The 15,316-nt window shown below is 46.7% G+C and overlaps 3 protein-coding genes across 6 annotated transcripts in view; 1 reads left to right on the top strand and 2 right to left on the bottom strand.

Moving 5' to 3' along the window:
* cfap61 (cilia and flagella associated protein 61) overlaps nt 1–4,336 on the bottom strand; it is a 19,386-nt gene extending 15,050 nt beyond the window's left edge. The window contains exons 1-6 of one of the 2 annotated variants that reach the window (XM_044106992.1): nt 4,203–4,336; nt 2,990–3,149; nt 2,799–2,875; nt 2,658–2,725; nt 2,458–2,578; nt 265–397 (exon numbers count right to left, since the gene is read on the bottom strand). In XM_044106992.1, the coding sequence (XP_043962927.1) occupies nt 265–397; nt 2,458–2,578; nt 2,658–2,725; nt 2,799–2,875; nt 2,990–3,149; nt 4,203–4,336 (693 nt within the window). Of the gene's footprint in view, nt 1–264; nt 398–2,457; nt 2,579–2,657; nt 2,726–2,798; nt 2,876–2,985; nt 3,150–4,202 lie in introns of both variants that reach the window. The other variant, XM_044106993.1, reaches the window with a different exon arrangement.
* Nucleotides 4,286–10,703, top strand: crnkl1 (crooked neck pre-mRNA splicing factor 1). Of its 2 annotated transcripts, XM_044106994.1 has the most exons (15): nt 4,286–4,393; nt 4,651–4,735; nt 5,544–5,696; nt 5,809–5,900; nt 6,061–6,219; nt 6,607–6,773; nt 7,032–7,210; nt 7,287–7,457; nt 7,536–7,727; nt 7,797–7,856; nt 7,926–8,006; nt 8,114–8,353; nt 8,660–8,761; nt 8,831–9,079; nt 9,791–10,703. In XM_044106994.1, the coding sequence occupies exons 1-15, from the start codon at nt 4,359–4,361 to the stop codon at nt 10,121–10,123; spliced, it is 2,298 nt and encodes a 765-aa protein (XP_043962929.1). In that variant the 5' UTR covers nt 4,286–4,358; the 3' UTR covers nt 10,124–10,703. The 2 variants fall into 2 exon arrangements, with proteins under 2 accessions (XP_043962929.1, XP_043962930.1); XM_044106995.1 differs by lacking the exon at nt 4,286–4,393 and having other exon boundaries at nt 4,515–4,735.
* naa20 (N-alpha-acetyltransferase 20, NatB catalytic subunit) lies at nt 10,156–13,074 on the bottom strand. 2 transcript variants are annotated; one of them, XM_044106997.1, is made up of 6 exons: nt 12,944–13,074; nt 12,557–12,581; nt 11,815–11,905; nt 11,575–11,710; nt 11,352–11,497; nt 10,156–10,358 (listed from the first exon to the last, which is right to left on the bottom strand). In XM_044106997.1, the coding sequence occupies exons 1-6, from the start codon at nt 12,994–12,996 to the stop codon at nt 10,273–10,275; spliced, it is 537 nt and encodes a 178-aa protein (XP_043962932.1). In that variant the 5' UTR covers nt 12,997–13,074; the 3' UTR covers nt 10,156–10,272. The 2 variants fall into 2 exon arrangements, with proteins under 2 accessions (XP_043962932.1, XP_043962931.1); XM_044106996.1 differs by lacking the exon at nt 12,944–13,074 and adding an exon at nt 12,738–12,935 and having other exon boundaries at nt 11,815–11,946; nt 12,557–12,642.
* Nucleotides 13,075–15,316: the final 2,242 nt, after the last annotated feature.

A 15,316-nucleotide genomic window follows, 5' to 3' on the forward strand; every position in this document is an offset into this window, starting at 1 on the left:
ATTTTTCCATTAAGTTACTCAAGTAACTGTAACTAGTTACTTTAGTTACTTTCTTCCTCTGCAGCTCAGTTAGAATCATAAACAATGAAATATTGTTGCTTTGCTTTAGGCTCATCCTCCATGCTCCATCCTCAAGTTTGTAGGTTTGGCCGAGTCTCAGCTCATCTGCACCATATGCTACCATGGCAACCAGATGCAGCGGGGGCTGGTCCAGAACCGGTCGTGAAGGAACCAACCCAACAGCAGAGGCTGACCGGGACAGACCTGGAGGACGGCAGCATGGCTCCTCTGGTTCTGGTACTCGATGACGTCTATCAGGGCGTAGGGCTGCAGAGGGTCTGCAGACTCTGCGGTCTGCTTGTTCACGATCACCATGATGTCATCATAATCTGCAACCCTGGAAGATAAAACAAGCCGAGCTCAGAGCAGCAGAGACAAGATTCTGGTTCTAGAGAACTCATCAGTTTGACTTCCTGTCATGTGACCAACAGATGAAGTCTTCTCAGACTCCATCAGCCTGATGATCATTAGAGGTCAGCTGCTGCTGAAGCAACCACAAGCTGAAGGTCAGAGAGCTAACTAAATGTCCGTCCGTCCATCCATCCATCCATCCATCCAACCATCTTCTTCCCTTTATCCTGGTCGGGTCGTGGGGTCAGCAGCTTCAGTAGGGAGGCCCAGTCTTCCCTCCCCAGTCTCTTCTTCCAGCTCCTCCAGGAATCCCAAGGCGTTCCCAGGCCAGCAGAGAGACATCGTCCCTCCAGAGTGTCCTGAATTTCCCCTCCTCCTGGTGGGACATGAACTCCTCACCAGGGAGGCGTCCAGGAGGCATCCTGACCAGATGCTCCTCAACTGGCTCCTCTCGATGTGAAGGAGCAGCAGCTCTACTCTGAGTCCCTCCTAGATGACTGAGCTTCTCTCTCTAAGGGAGAGTCCAGACACCCTACGGAGAAAACCCATTTCAGCCGCTTGTATCCGTGATCTCGTTTTTTCGGTCATGACCCAAAGCTCATGACCATAGATGAGGGTGGGAACGTAGATCGACCGGTAAATCGAGAGCTTCGCTTTTTGGCTCAGCTCTCTCTTCACCATGACAGACCGGTACAGCGCCCGCTTGACGGCAGATGCTGCACCAATCCGCCTGTCGATCTCCCGCTCCCTTCTTCCCTCCTTCGTGAACAAGATCCTGAGATACTTGAATTTCTCCACTTGGGTCAGGACACCCCCCCTGACCCGGAGAAGGCACTCTACCCTTTTCCGGCTCAAGACCATGGCCTCGGATTTGGAGACACTGATCGCCATCCCAGCCGCTTCACACTCGGCTGTGAACCGCTCCAGCCAGAGCTGCAGATCACGACCTGATGAAGCCAAAAGAACCACATCATCCGCAAAAAGCAGAGATTTGATCCTAAGGCCACCAAAACGGATCCCCTCAACACCTTGGCTGGTCCAGAGATTCTGTCCATGAAAGTAATGAACAGAATCGGTGACAAAGGGCAGCCCTGGCGGAGTCCAACTCTCACCAGAAACGAGCCCGACTTACTGCCGGCAATGTGGACCAGACTCTGACACCGGTCCTACAGGGACCTGACAGCCCGTATCAAGGAGCTCGGTACCCCATACTCCTGGAGAACCCCCCACAAGGCTCCCCGAGGGACACGGTCGAACGCCTTCTCCAAGTCCACAAAACACATGTAGACTGGTTGGGCGAACTCCCAGAACCCTCCAGGACCTGCTGAGGGTGTAGAGCTCCTAGCTTGCCTGGTTGGCAAGCTAAATGTTTAGCTTGCCACTTACATTTTCATTTGCCAAGCTAAATAACCTAAATTTATGGTTTATAAGTTTATAAACCATAAATTTAGGTTATTTAGCTTACCAAGTAAATATTTAACTGATAGCTAAATATTTAGCTAGTAAACTAAATAAGCTTGAAGGGGACTGTGACATTTCTAAATCAATAAAATGGTGAAAATAGGATTTAAAAAAAGAAACACTATTTTATTATTGTTAACTTTTGACTGACTTTACAAACTGCAGATCACAAAGATCAACTAGGCCTCTTCATATTACTCGGATATCTGTTTAATTTGAACATCTATAGAAATAGAAATGTCACCTCTCTGTCACACAGCGCCCCCTGCTGTTCACCCATATATTTTTACTGACAACTTCCAAACCAGCTCAGAGTTCTGCTGTTAGTTCTGGAGCTCCGGTCCATCAGGAAGGATCTAGTCCAGCATTTTGGAGAAAACATGCTGGTCACAGAGCGAATAGCAGGAAGGAAAGTTTGGTGGAAGGACAAAGCAGAAAACTACAGGAATACCCAGAGCACTGGTAACACCAGGACCGGATGGCATGCTAAACCTGTTGAATCATTTCACTAGTGGCAGACAGAGAGAGCTGCTTTTGGGCTGCCGATTCTGGTTCGGGTGCTGTAGGTCCAGATGGGGAGCTCACCGGGCACGGCGGACATGCAGTCGCTCGCAGTGATCCTCCCGTCTGCAGATCCGAGCCGAACCCGGCGCCTCGCTGTCGGCTTCCCACTCCAGCAGCTGGAACGTCTCCTCCAGAACTGGTTCTGCTCACAGAATGGGTCGTCAGAGAGTAAGGGCACGAAAGCAGAACTCAAACCGGGCCGGGTCAGCAGCCGGTCTCACCTAGAGGACAGCGGTCCGGGCAGAGCAGCAGGACGTGCTCCAGGTCCGAGGTGATGCTGAAGGTGGTTCTGTAGCAAGATCAGAAAGGTTCTGGTGACCCAGGACCGCTCAGAGTCTAGTTCTGGTTCTGGTTCTGCCTACCTGAGGATCTCCTCCAGGCAGGCTCCAGCCACTCTGGGCTCAGACACGAACAGATGCAGGAACAGAGAGTTCAGCGGCTGCAGAGGAGAAACAGGCAGAACATTATGACCACTTGAACCGGTCCTGACCCGGTTGTCACTCATATGAAGTGAAAGCAATGAGAGGCGCCCCGACTTCACAATATTACCCACAGTGCATCTGGCGTCCGGCCAGTGTGAGCGCAGGAAGGCCTCCCAGGCGTCGTGGCGGTCCACGGCGGCGTAGGCGGCGGCGGGGCGGTCGCTGAAGGAGGCATGAGCCACAACGTCGCCCGACCGGCCGCCCACCGTCAGGGAAAGGTTGGCCTTCTCCCTGCAGGGACGCAAATCATTTCATTCGGTTTTTAATCATATACAGTTTGTTGCCTAAAATGCAACAAGAGCATTTTCAGCAAGTGTTTGATCTTTTGTAGCATCTGCAGCTGAAAATGGTTTGAACATCAACATGTGAAACGCTCAGGCCTTTCTGTTGCACTGAACATTACCATACAGCTGATCTGGATATTAGTATTGATTAGCTGATTAATAACTGGATAGATAGAGGTGTTTCAGAAAAGATTCATATCCAGAATGTGAAGCTGCCACCAGAGGAGTTGAACAGATTTACAAAGTTTTCATCTTTCATGCTAAATGCTTTTATTTATTTATTTTGCAGTTTTGGCTTAATTATTACTCTGAATATGAATCTGTAAACTCCAGTTAACGACTAGGCAATCACTACATTAGTTGATGATTTTTTAATTGACTGATTAATCACAACTCATCTGATTAATCATTTCAGTCCAACATTAAAGCATTAAAATGTAAACTTATAATAACTCCGCTCACGACTTGATGGGTGAGTTGGACATATGAAATCATTTTATGGCGATGCTGAACAGGAACCATGAAATAATAAAATATACATTTTATTACATTTCTGCCTTGGTTATGATAAGTTTGCATTTAATGACTTACTAATATTTTATAAAACATTTATTTATTTTATGCTATATTTCACTCATAATTTAATTATGTATTCAGTTATTTTGTCCCTTTTAATCCTCCGTAGTATTCTGATGGGTGGCTGGTTTTTCTGTGTGAGTGTGAAATCTGTTTCAGAGAGGATCTTTGTTGAGCGCTTCTCTAATCTCAACCGATTGACGCTCGTACTTTAGTGCCATCTTTAGTTGCTCTAGCCACCTATTCAAGCAGTAATTGGCTAATTTAGCCGTGAAACCTTTGATTTTAGGAAGAAATTAATCATTTGATCTTGTAAATAACAATAAATGAAAAGAAAAGTTGTTTCATATGATGACCAGCCCCGGTACTGCTGAGTTAAACTATTTTCAGGAATAATACTGGAAGGATGGTGATTTGTTCTCACAGCAGTTCATTGACATTGACCCTCCCGAAGATAGCCTGATCAGATGACCCAATCAACTTCTGAATCCACCGAGCGTCCGCTGAACGGCTCCTTCTGACGGTCAGATTTTCCTCCGGGCTCCTGGTCGACCTCATCCTCTCTTGGGATTACTATGGAATGGAAACTCAATGGCTTCTTCCTTCCAAAACTCGGTTGGTCGTTTTTGATTCAAAGTTTTTTACTTTAGCTCGATAAATGGCTCTTTTCTGTCTCTTTGTGAAATTCAGTTGATTCCGTTGCTATAGCAACAGCACGCCGCCTGCAGCGAACACTCTCGCGGCACTTTGGAGCCGCGCGGCATTGTGGGTGCTGTCATGGCGGCTACCTGCTGGTGTTAGAAAAACGTTTCAGAGTGTGTCTCCTAGAAGCGGCTGCAGGTGGTGTTGAGTGGTGTTATTTTCTTTAATAGTTTGCCAGCTACGGTACCGGTTGGAGTCACTGGCAACATGGCGTCCACAGCGGCGGGAAAGCAGCGTATACCGAAGGTGGCGAAGGTAAGAAACCCCGAGGAAGATTAGCACCTACGGCTAATGCTAACTGCCGCTAAAGAAGGGGGCATATTTAATAATAGGTAGATTTTATATCTATACACTATGATTGATTTTACTCATTTATATGCTATTTAAGCTTTGTGGGGTTATTCAGGCTCAAACACATTTTTTTCTTCTTACTTCTATTAGTTTGTTTCAACAATGCTAATGTTAGCTTCCGGCTGGACTAAAGAGATTTCCTACTGGGTTTTTTTTTTGACGTGGTTTAAATTAGATACATATCTAACGTACCAAAGTTTAAAGCACCAAAATATCAGTAATTTGACCAGAAAAAAACTTGAGTTATTCTGCAAAGTTATAAAAGTTCTGTGTTTTTTTTGAAAACGTCATTAGCATCATTAGTTGAAGGTATGCTTAAAGAAAGACCGTTCAAACGGTGAGCTGGGTTATTCTTTATGCTTCTTTAAGTCAGTTTTTGTTCACTTTAGTTGAGAAGATATGGGGGAAAAATCTCTTTTTCCCCCAAACACCTTTAAGAGTGAAATAAAACTGAAGTATATGATTTTATATTAAATATAGATGTTTTACAGAAATGTTATGAACAGTTCAGTCCAGGACTGATTTGTCTAAAATGTGTTAATTTCAGTATTTTTATTGTCCTTAAATGCTACAGATTATTCAACCTTATTTGCTTTGTTTTAAATTGAACTCTGAGAGTAAGAGAAGTGCATTTGCGACCTCGTCCACTACTTTGTGTTTTTCTGTAGCAGAGACAGAAAGATTTGGGGCTCAGGTGTTTGTGTTGTTTCAGGTGAAGAATAAAGCTCCTGCAGAGGTTCAGATCACCGCTGAGCAGCTGCTCAGAGAGGCCAAAGAGAGGGAGCTCGAGCTTCTGCCTCCTCCGCCCAAACAGAAGATCACTGATAAAGAGGAGCTCAATGACTACAAGCTGAAGAAGAGGAAGGTCAGCTCACTCACCAGACACACTTTGATGCTATGAAACGGTTCAGACTTGTTTCTGCTGAAGAAAACCATGAAAGCTGCAGGTTCTGATTCTGTCAAACTTCCTCTGAAAGGGCTTTGAAGACAACATCAGGAAGAACCGGACCGTCATCAGTAACTGGATTAAATACGCACAATGGGAGGAAAGCCTGAAGGAGATCCAGAGGTATTCACCTGACGGCTGGCTTACTGACCTCTGACCCCTGCTTTCATTTGCTTCATTTTTTCTCATTAAAGTTTATAAGCAGAAGCTTGACCTCATTTCCTCCAGTCTGAACTGTGAAGTGAGTTTCTAAACGATGCATTCAAGTGCCGTCTGCTTTCAGAGCTCGGTCCATCTACGAGCGAGCGCTGGACGTCGATCACAGAAACATCACTCTGTGGCTGAAGTATGCAGAGATGGAGATGAAGAGCCGCCAGGTGAACCACGCCCGCAACATCTGGGACAGAGCCATCACCATCCTGCCCCGGGTCAACCAGTTCTGGTAGGACCAGGACTCCCAGTACACGGGCGTCCATATTGGACCAGTGAGCTGTTTGGACCTGTTCTGCTTTCTAAAGCTGCTCCACTTATCTATTATTAAAATATAATTCTAGATGAATTCTTATTATTCAGTGTTTTAATCAAAAGTTCATATGTCCGCCTGTTTTGAAATGAGCTGATTGGTTAGACTGCTGTGCAGGTCAGCCAATCACGTTAGAGTGTATGACATGTTTCCACAAATACTGAAATTATTTCATGTGATGAATTCAGTTTTAATTGATTTGCACATCTATATAAATGTGTCTTTTTTTTTTGCAGTTTTAAGTTTTTATGTTGCTAATTGTTTTAGACGGTTTAGCTTGACGCCGAGCCTCTGCTGCTCCTGCAGGTACAAATACACCTACATGGAGGAGATGCTGGGCAACGTGGCCGGCTGCAGGCAGGTGTTTGAGCGCTGGATGGAGTGGGAGCCGGAGGAGCAGGCCTGGCACTCCTACATCAACTTTGAGCTGCGCTATAAGGAAGTGGACAAAGCCCGGAGCATCTACGAGCGATATATCCTGATGTTTGGTCTGATGGTTTTTTAAATCACCCCCGGAACATTTAGGGACGATCTGGAGGCCCGTTTTCAGCTTTTATGCCAGATTGTTGTAGGAGCTGCTCAAAGTTTACGTTCAGAGCGATTTCCTGATTTGGTTGAATATTAATGTATCGATTCTGCACGATCATTTTAACATCAGATTCTTTAGGTAAAGCAAATGGAAGTGATTCAGAAACCAATCCTGAGCGGTGGTTTCCTTGACTCCTGTGAACTCGTCATGGTCCACCCCGAGGTGAAGAACTGGATCAAGTACGCTCGCTTCGAGGAGAGGCACGGCTACGTGGCGCACAGCAGGAAGGTGTACGAGCGAGCCGTGGAGTTCTTCGGGGAGGAATACGTGGACGAGAATCTGTTTGTGGCCTTCGCCAGGTTCGAGGAGACCCAGAAGGAGGCGAGTTCTGACAGAGCCGTGACCTTTGACCCGGTTACTGCTCCAGTGTTTTTCTGACTCTGCGTGTGGTCAACAGTTTGAGCGGGTCCGAGTCATCTACAAGTACGCCCTGGACAGGATCCCCAAGCATCAGGCGCAGGAGCTCTTCAAGAACTACACCATGTTTGAGAAGAAGTTCGGAGACCGCAGAGGAATCGAGGACGTCATCGTCAGCAAGAGACGGTTCCAGTATGAAGAGGAGGTCAAGGTGGGCGAGGAGCAGCTGGAGGTCAGGGCCGTCCGGCTGATCCAGACTGACGCACTCTTCTTCTGTGGTTAAACGCAGGCAAACCCACACAACTACGACGCCTGGTTCGACTACCTGCGCCTGGTGGAGAGCGACACGGACGCCGACACGGTGAGAGAGATCTACGAGAGAGCCATCGCCAACGTGCCGCCCATCCAGGAGAAGAGACACTGGAGGCGCTACGTCTACCTGTGGATAAACTACGCCCTGTACGAGGAGCTGGAGACCAAGGTGGGTTCTCCAACAGCTCAGAGCAGCCAGAACCAGCAGAACCGGACCTAAGCTGTTGGTGTTTGGCAGGACCCTGAGAGGACGAGGCAGGTTTACCAGGCGTGTCTGGAGCTCATCCCTCATAAAAAGGTAACTGAACACCTGGAGCCGTCGCTCTGCTGCCACTCTCTGCTTCTGACGGTTCTGGTTCTGTTTCAGTTCACCTTCGCAAAGATTTGGCTGCTCTTTGCCCAGTTTGAGATCCGACAGAAGAACCTGCCAGGAGCCAGAAAGATCATGGTGAGAGCCTGAGCTGAGCTAGTCTGTGCTGCCGGTTCTGACCCGTTCTGTGCTGCCGGTTCTGACCCGTTCTGTGCTGCCGGTTCTGACCCGTTCTGTGCTGCCAGGGCACGGCCATCGGGAAATGTCCCAAGAACAAGCTGCTGAAGGGCTACATCGAGCTGGAGCTGCAGCTGCGAGAGTTTGACCGCTGCAGGAAGCTGTATGAAAAGTACCTGGAGTTCAGCCCGGAGAACTGCACCACCTGGATCAAGTTCGCCGAGCTGGAGACCATCCTGGGCGACGTGGAGCGAGCCCGCGCCATCTTTGAGCTCGCCATCAGCCAGCCCAGACTGGACATGCCTGAGGTTTGGATCCCAGCTCTGGTTCTGATCAGCCTGGTCCATATTGGGATGCTGGAGACAAATTATTTTATTTCAGTCATGAGGAGGAGAGAAACATTTTGACCAGAAATATCATGGACACACAGAGTCCAGCTCCTCATGTCTGTGTTTGGTTGATTCAAGAGAATCGCAGCAGATATGCTAATAAAAATAGAAAGAACAAAGAGAGAGAGAGTCCTGTGGGTTGGATGTATTTTTCTTCTTCTATGTTTCTTCCTGCTGCTGGAGACGGTTCATCTGGTTTGTCTCTGTGTCCTGCTGTCCTTCCAGGTCCTCTGGAAGTCCTACATCGACTTTGAGATCGAGCAGGAGCAGTTTGAGAACACGAGGAACCTGTACAAGAGGCTGCTGCAGCGCACGCAGCACGTCAAGGTGAGGGCCGCCGCTCTGATGAAAGCCACACGAAGGTAGAGCAGCGACTGACCGTCTCGCGCTGCGCAGGTCTGGATCAGTTACGCCAAGTTCGAGCTGTCGGTGGACGGACCCGACCGGCTGCAGCGCAGCCGCCAGACCTACGAAGACGCCAACAAGAGCATGAGGAGCTGCGACGAGAAGGAGGAGCGACTGATGCTGCTCGAGTCCTGGAGGGACTTTGAGAGGGAGTTTGGCTCCGACGGCACCAGGGAGCGAGTCCGGAAGCTGCTGCCGGAGAAGGTGAAGAAGAGGAGGAAGCTGACGGCCGAGGACGGGGTAAGATCAGCAGAACTTTATCCGTCTCTCAGCACTTTTCTCATTTTAAAGAATAATTAATTACAGGAACAAAGTCATATTCTAAAAAGTCAATTATATTAGCAGAATAAAGATTCAGTATTACCAGAAAGTCATAAAATGACAAGAAAAACTGTTTTGATGAGAAGAAAACTTATCTGAAAATGTTTCCTTATTTCTCAAAGTAAAAGTTCACAAAGAGCTCAACGTTCCTCGATTTAACGCAGCGATACGACCTCAGATTATCACTTTATTCTCCTTTTATTTCAACTTCTTCTTTTTATTTTTGTATTATTATTATTTTTTTTTTTTTCCCCTCCAGGGGCCTTTTGTGGCTCTAGTGTCCCTTATATGACAGTAGGCTGACAGGATGGGGGTAGAAACAGGGGGAAGACAGGTGGGAATCGAACCTGCGACTGTCACGTCAAGGACTGAAGCCTCCAAATGTGGGTCGCGCTGTCCTCTACGCCACCACAGCACGCCCTTTTCTGACCTTATTCCTATATAATTTGACTTTGTCTGACTTTATTCTTGTGATTAAAACTATTTTTCTGTAGAAATATCAGCCGTAAAACCTGAACAGTTTCCTATGAATGTGAAGATCTGATGGTTCCTTGACGGATGCAGAGGAATCGTGTTTTTACTGAAAAGCAGCTTCTTCTTCTGTGGTTATTCATGTTGCTGTTTCTGCAGTCGGACGCCGGCTGGGAGGAATACTACGACTACATCTTCCCTGAGGACGCCGCCAACCAGCCCAACCTCAAGCTGCTCGCCATGGCCAAGATGTGGAAGAGGCAGCAGGCCAAGGATGACGAGGAAGAGGAGGAGCGTCCTACAAACCCTCCAGAGGAGGAAGAGCAGGAGGAAGAGCGCTCTGAGGAGCCGGCAGCAGCTCCTGACAAACCGCCGGAGGGCGAGGCCCAGATGGAGAAAACGTACGACGACCGAGACGACAGCAGCAGCAGCAGCGAGAGTGAGGAAGAGGATGGAGGGAAGAAACAGAGCAGTGAGGAAGACAAAGAGTAGACATTTCTGTATCAGACACGACTCGGACTCAGTTTCTGAAACAAACGTTCATTAGAATTTACAGCAAATTAAATGTTGAAACATTTTGTACATCCAGCGGCTCTCTGAGGTCAGCAGGGGTCGGCGGGTCAGGGAGCCGCGGCCCCACGTTATTCGATGTCCTCCGGCCGGACGGGGTGCGGCAGCGGGATGATGGACTTCTTCTCTGTGTCTCTGGACAGAGCCTTCCTCATGTCTGCAGGGAAAGCGTGCTCCAGTCAGGACCACAATAAAAACTGTTTTCTACCTAAACGCATTTCTGACATTTTGCAGTGTTTTAGTAGAAGAAGAAACGGCCGACAGCCTGAAGGTCAGGAAGCTTTTAACTCAACAGGAAGTCAGGAGAGGTTTCCCCACCCAGCCAGCAGGGGGCAGAAACGCAGGAAGTGATCAGACTATTGTATTCTTCTTCTTCTTTATAGAGGCTGCAGGGGCCGATGAGCCGACCAGAACTAACTGGTTCAGTTCTGTGCTCCAGAACCGACCCGGGAGCTGCTGGAAGAACAACATAATCTAAAATTATATAAATTGGTTGTTTCACTTTTGCTGGTCTTTTTTTTTCTAATATAAATTTAGATTTTATTCATGTTAAATTTTAATGAACTCTTCAGGAGCACAGAGATGATCTGAAACGTTTCACAGAGAAACCGAACCCAAACCCACCGACCGTAACGGCTCTCTGCCTTGCAGCATGGAAACCAGCTGAGCGCTCGGTGCTGCCCTCTGTGGGTTGAATAGTGCTACTGCAGCTCAATTTTCCTATTGGTTCCAACAATCTGCTTGGTCAATGTCTGCGTCACTCACGTTTTCAGGAGCTTTTTTATAAAAACTTGTTTTTTCCAATCAATGTTGGCAACATTCTCTCATCCTAACTACGCCCTTTTTACCGTTGGCCACGCCCCCTGGCTTGGCCCCGCCCATGTTGGAGTCTTTCTGAATTTGTCAGGTGGGGCTTAAGGTTCCTTACTGTGTAAAGAGCGCCCACATCTGGTCACAGTTTTGTTTTCCATCACTGCTGAAACTTTCTACCAGGTGATTATTCGGATTTAAATGCTCAGTCAGAAAAATCTGCTGAGTTAAAACCCTCAGGTTCAGTCGGATCAGCAGATCCAGAATGATTCCAGTTCTGACCATCAGGACAGAGTTGAGCTGTGGCCTAGTCAAAGTAAGGCGCCGCTGGGAGGCGTACCGTATGCGTCTTCGTCCGGCTCCCCGTTGCTGGCAGAGTAATACTCGATGACGGTGCGGTAGACGCTGTAGCCCAGACGCTTGTACATGTTGACGGCCACCTGGTTGGAGACTCTCACAAACAGATCCACGAAGAACCCGCCCTTCCTGCAGGTCAAAGGTCACACCTTCAGGGGTCTCGCACACCCTGCAGAGCCTCCCTCCAGGGGTCAGAGGTCACTCACCTCTCTGAGATCTCCTCCAGCATCTCCATGAGCTTGGCGGCCAGGCCGAGGCGTCTGAACTCCGGGGCCACCGACAGCGCCGTGACGTGGCCGTGCCACTCCTCCCGCGCCACCGATCCCTCCGCCTTCCCCATGACTGACCACAGAGAGAGAGAGACATGATGCTGCAGCAGCAGCAACGCCGCAGCGTGCTGCAGCAACGCCGCAGCGTGCTGCAGCAGAGCTCCAGGCTGCACTTACTGTAGCCCATCAGCTCTCCGCCCGGAGCTTCAGCCACGATGAAATACTCGGGCCAGTGGGCCAGGTACTGCAGGTAGAACGGGATCCCATACTGCAGGCCGGCTGAGGAAACGGGCACAGCAACGCAAAGGGCTGCACAGCCGGGGAGTGGAGGGGAATAATTCAAGGTTTTTATGGTAAAAAATCTGAAAAGTGTGGAGTGTTTTTGTATTTAGCCCCTCTGGGTTTGGCCTCCAGCAGCTCTGAACATCTGAAGGTGAAACTCGTCCACACTCTGGTTTCCTGCAGGATTAGCTCCAGCCTCCAGTCAACTCTGACTTGCTTTCCTGTCCCACAGCATGATACTGCCGCCACCATGTGTCACTTATAGATGGGTTGTTTACTGCGATGAGCAGTTTGTCTTATTTTACTATTACAGGATAAAACGTTTTAACACTTCAGATTTTATCTGTAAAAAGTAGTAAAATCATAAACATTTTTTTCTTCCACTAAACTATACACATCATGTTGGTCACAACACGCTTTTCAGTTAAATGAGGAAAATAAAACGATTCCTGGGTGTGAATACTTTAGCAGACACTGCAGATGTAGAAGGACAATATACAGAAAACAATTATTTCTACTTTATATAACTGTGCCTGTAAATCTTAAATTCTAAAATATCAGTTATCTAAACATCTAACAAGAAAATAAAAGGCATGAAACAAACGAGAGAAATAAACATCAGATTAGAAAAGGATACAGTTTCTGTGAGAGGATCCAGGTTTCTGTTGAAAGATTAAAAACATTTGATGGTTAAATTTCCTTTTATTGATCACTTTGCTGCTTCTGGAAAAGAATTATTGATCACAAATCCGAGGAAACGGCCAGGAAGTCGACATTAACGAAATCTGAACATATTTCTGCTAAAAATAAGATTTTACGTTAAATTTACGAGATGAAACATCAGGCTGGAATAAAACATTAACCCAGATGGCTCCGATGGGCCTGAAGGATAATTCGGCATCAGTTTGAAGGAAGAAAATGTTTGAAGTAATTCCAGGTATCTGACCGGGTCCGGGTAGAACCCGCAGGCTGGGTTCGGAACAGACGGACGGGTTCTGCCTGAACCGGGCTGCTTCTGACTCACATGTTGTTGAATTTAAACAGATCGTCGCAGCTAAACGGCCGTAACGAAGTCATCTTCCTCCTGCTGCCGCTGCTGTCCACTGAGGAAGAGGAGGAGCTCGAACACTAGCCACTACTACCGGTAGCTCCCCCTGCTGGAACCAGCGAGCACTGCAGCCTCTCCTTGGCCATGTCTACCCCCTGCTGGGCCAAAGCGGAACTTCACACAAGTAGATAAATCACAGGTCGGCCTGGGACCGGGGTCGGCAATCCGCGGCTCAATAGCGCCGCCCTAGTGTCTCCCTGGGCCTTTTTCAAACATGTTTGAAAATTGAAAAAGATGTCGGTGGGAAATATATTTTTTGTTTTAATATGGTTTCTGTAGGAGGACACAATTATTCTTAACGTTTTTCAATGCTATAAAAATGAGTAGAATAAATATTACATTTCAACATTTCTATCAAGAATTTGCGTCATAGCCTGTGACGTTTCTTTCAACTGGGCGGGGCGCGAGGCAGGTGGTAAACAAACCAACAGGTGTGGTGGGAAAAATAGCCCAGGAGAGATTCTACAGTTCTTGGACCGAATCATTTGCATTCATTGCCAAAGCGGAAGGATTACCTGAATGTTTGCTCTGCAGCGAGAAGTTGTCAAATAACAAAAAGAGTAAAAAGAACAAACAAACAAAAAAAACTGGAAACTACCTATATAAGCCACACCGGGATATAAACCACTTGGTTCACAGCATGAGGACAAAGTAGCGGCTTATAGTCCAAAGAATCCGGTGATACGGAAAAACATTTAGGGAATATATATTAGCTATGCTAGCTGTGGTGGCTCAGGAGGTTGGCGCACTGCACGCTTGGAGACCTTGGTACTCGGTGCGGACGTCGCGGGTTCGACTCCCGGTCCCGACGACACTTGCGCATGTCTTCCCCTCTTTCCTGTCTGCCTACTGTCGTAAAAATACGAGCCACTAGCACCGCAAAAACAAAAAAAGAAAGAAGAAAGAGGCTATGCTACATTAGCTGCTGCATCAAGATTTAAGTTCCATTTTACAAGCTCGGTGTTGAGCAGCTGTCCAGTGATGTCCGTGAACAGAAATGACTTTAAACACTAAGAACACGGTCCTGCCACAGACACACATATTTAGTAACAAAGTGGTTGTTTTCATAAACTGATTAGTGATTTTTGTCAGGATATATTCAGAATGACACTTAGTAATATTATTGTTTTGTTGCTCTGGATGGTTGTGTGTCAGAAGAGAAGAGGAAGCTGCTGTTTTATCTTTGCTCTGACCTGCTTGGCATTTTCACAGAAATCAAACTTAAACTGTATTAATTTCATTTTAAATACTTTTCTTTTCAAAAGGCTGCTGTTTTATTTTAGACCTGCAGGTTGCGTTTCATTGCTCTCAGTTTGTTTCCCAGATTAAAGGCACGTTGATCACGTTCCGTTTTGTTGTTGGGTCATCACATATTTAACGGTGATTATTTATAAAGAGATCGTTGTTATGCAAACTGAATTTTGGAGCAGATTTTCAAGGTTCCAAAAGGAAATAATGACCCTGTTTCCCTGTCGAACTTCATAATAAAAATGACATAAAAAATCTGATTTCTTTATTGCATTTCTTTAATTTGAACAATGTAATGAAATATAATACATTAATATCGTAACTGAAGGTAAACTTAAAGCACCATGTACAACAGAGTCACGTGGTGCGTCAAATCAGAATAGTGTGATAATCATCCAGAACCAGGACCTGCTGGGTTCTGGACGGGTTGGAGGTCCAGCAGGCCAAAAGGTAAAGGGTTAAAACTCCTTAGACCGGAACTGTTCAGGTGCCGGGGGCGTGTCCACGGTTCAGGGGGCGTGTCCACGGTTCAGGGGGCGTGTCCACGGTTCAGGGGGCGTGTCCACGGTTCAGGTGTGAAGCCGCTGCTGAGCTGAGCGACTAACAGACGAACTTCCGCCATGATGAAGGCTCTGCTGAGGCTGTGCGGAGTCTTCCTCATCCTCATCCTCAGTGCAGCTCCGAACAGCAGCGACAGGTAAACCGACCTCACCTGGAGGAATATTCACCAATTATCTGGTTTTTAAATAATTACTAGGTTGTCTTTGAAATATTATTTTAAATTTAATATTTTAATAACTAATATTTATTTCATCACTAAAGCATTTGATTCATTTTCAAACATGCAGTTTAAATAATTAGTTTTCTATTTCTATAAAGTAAATAATTGAGCTTATCTTTTTAGCAATTTACATTTAGATTTTTTTCTTTACAATTTTTATTTGTTTTTATAATTTACACTTTATGTTCTCTGACTAAACAGAGAGAAAATTAACTGACGAGACAAATTTCATGCAACCAGAAAAAATCAAAACATCGCGA

Source organism: Gambusia affinis, linkage group LG22 (genome assembly GCF_019740435.1).
Source record: "Gambusia affinis linkage group LG22, SWU_Gaff_1.0, whole genome shotgun sequence".
NCBI classification, from domain to species: Eukaryota; Metazoa; Chordata; class Actinopteri; order Cyprinodontiformes; family Poeciliidae; genus Gambusia; species Gambusia affinis.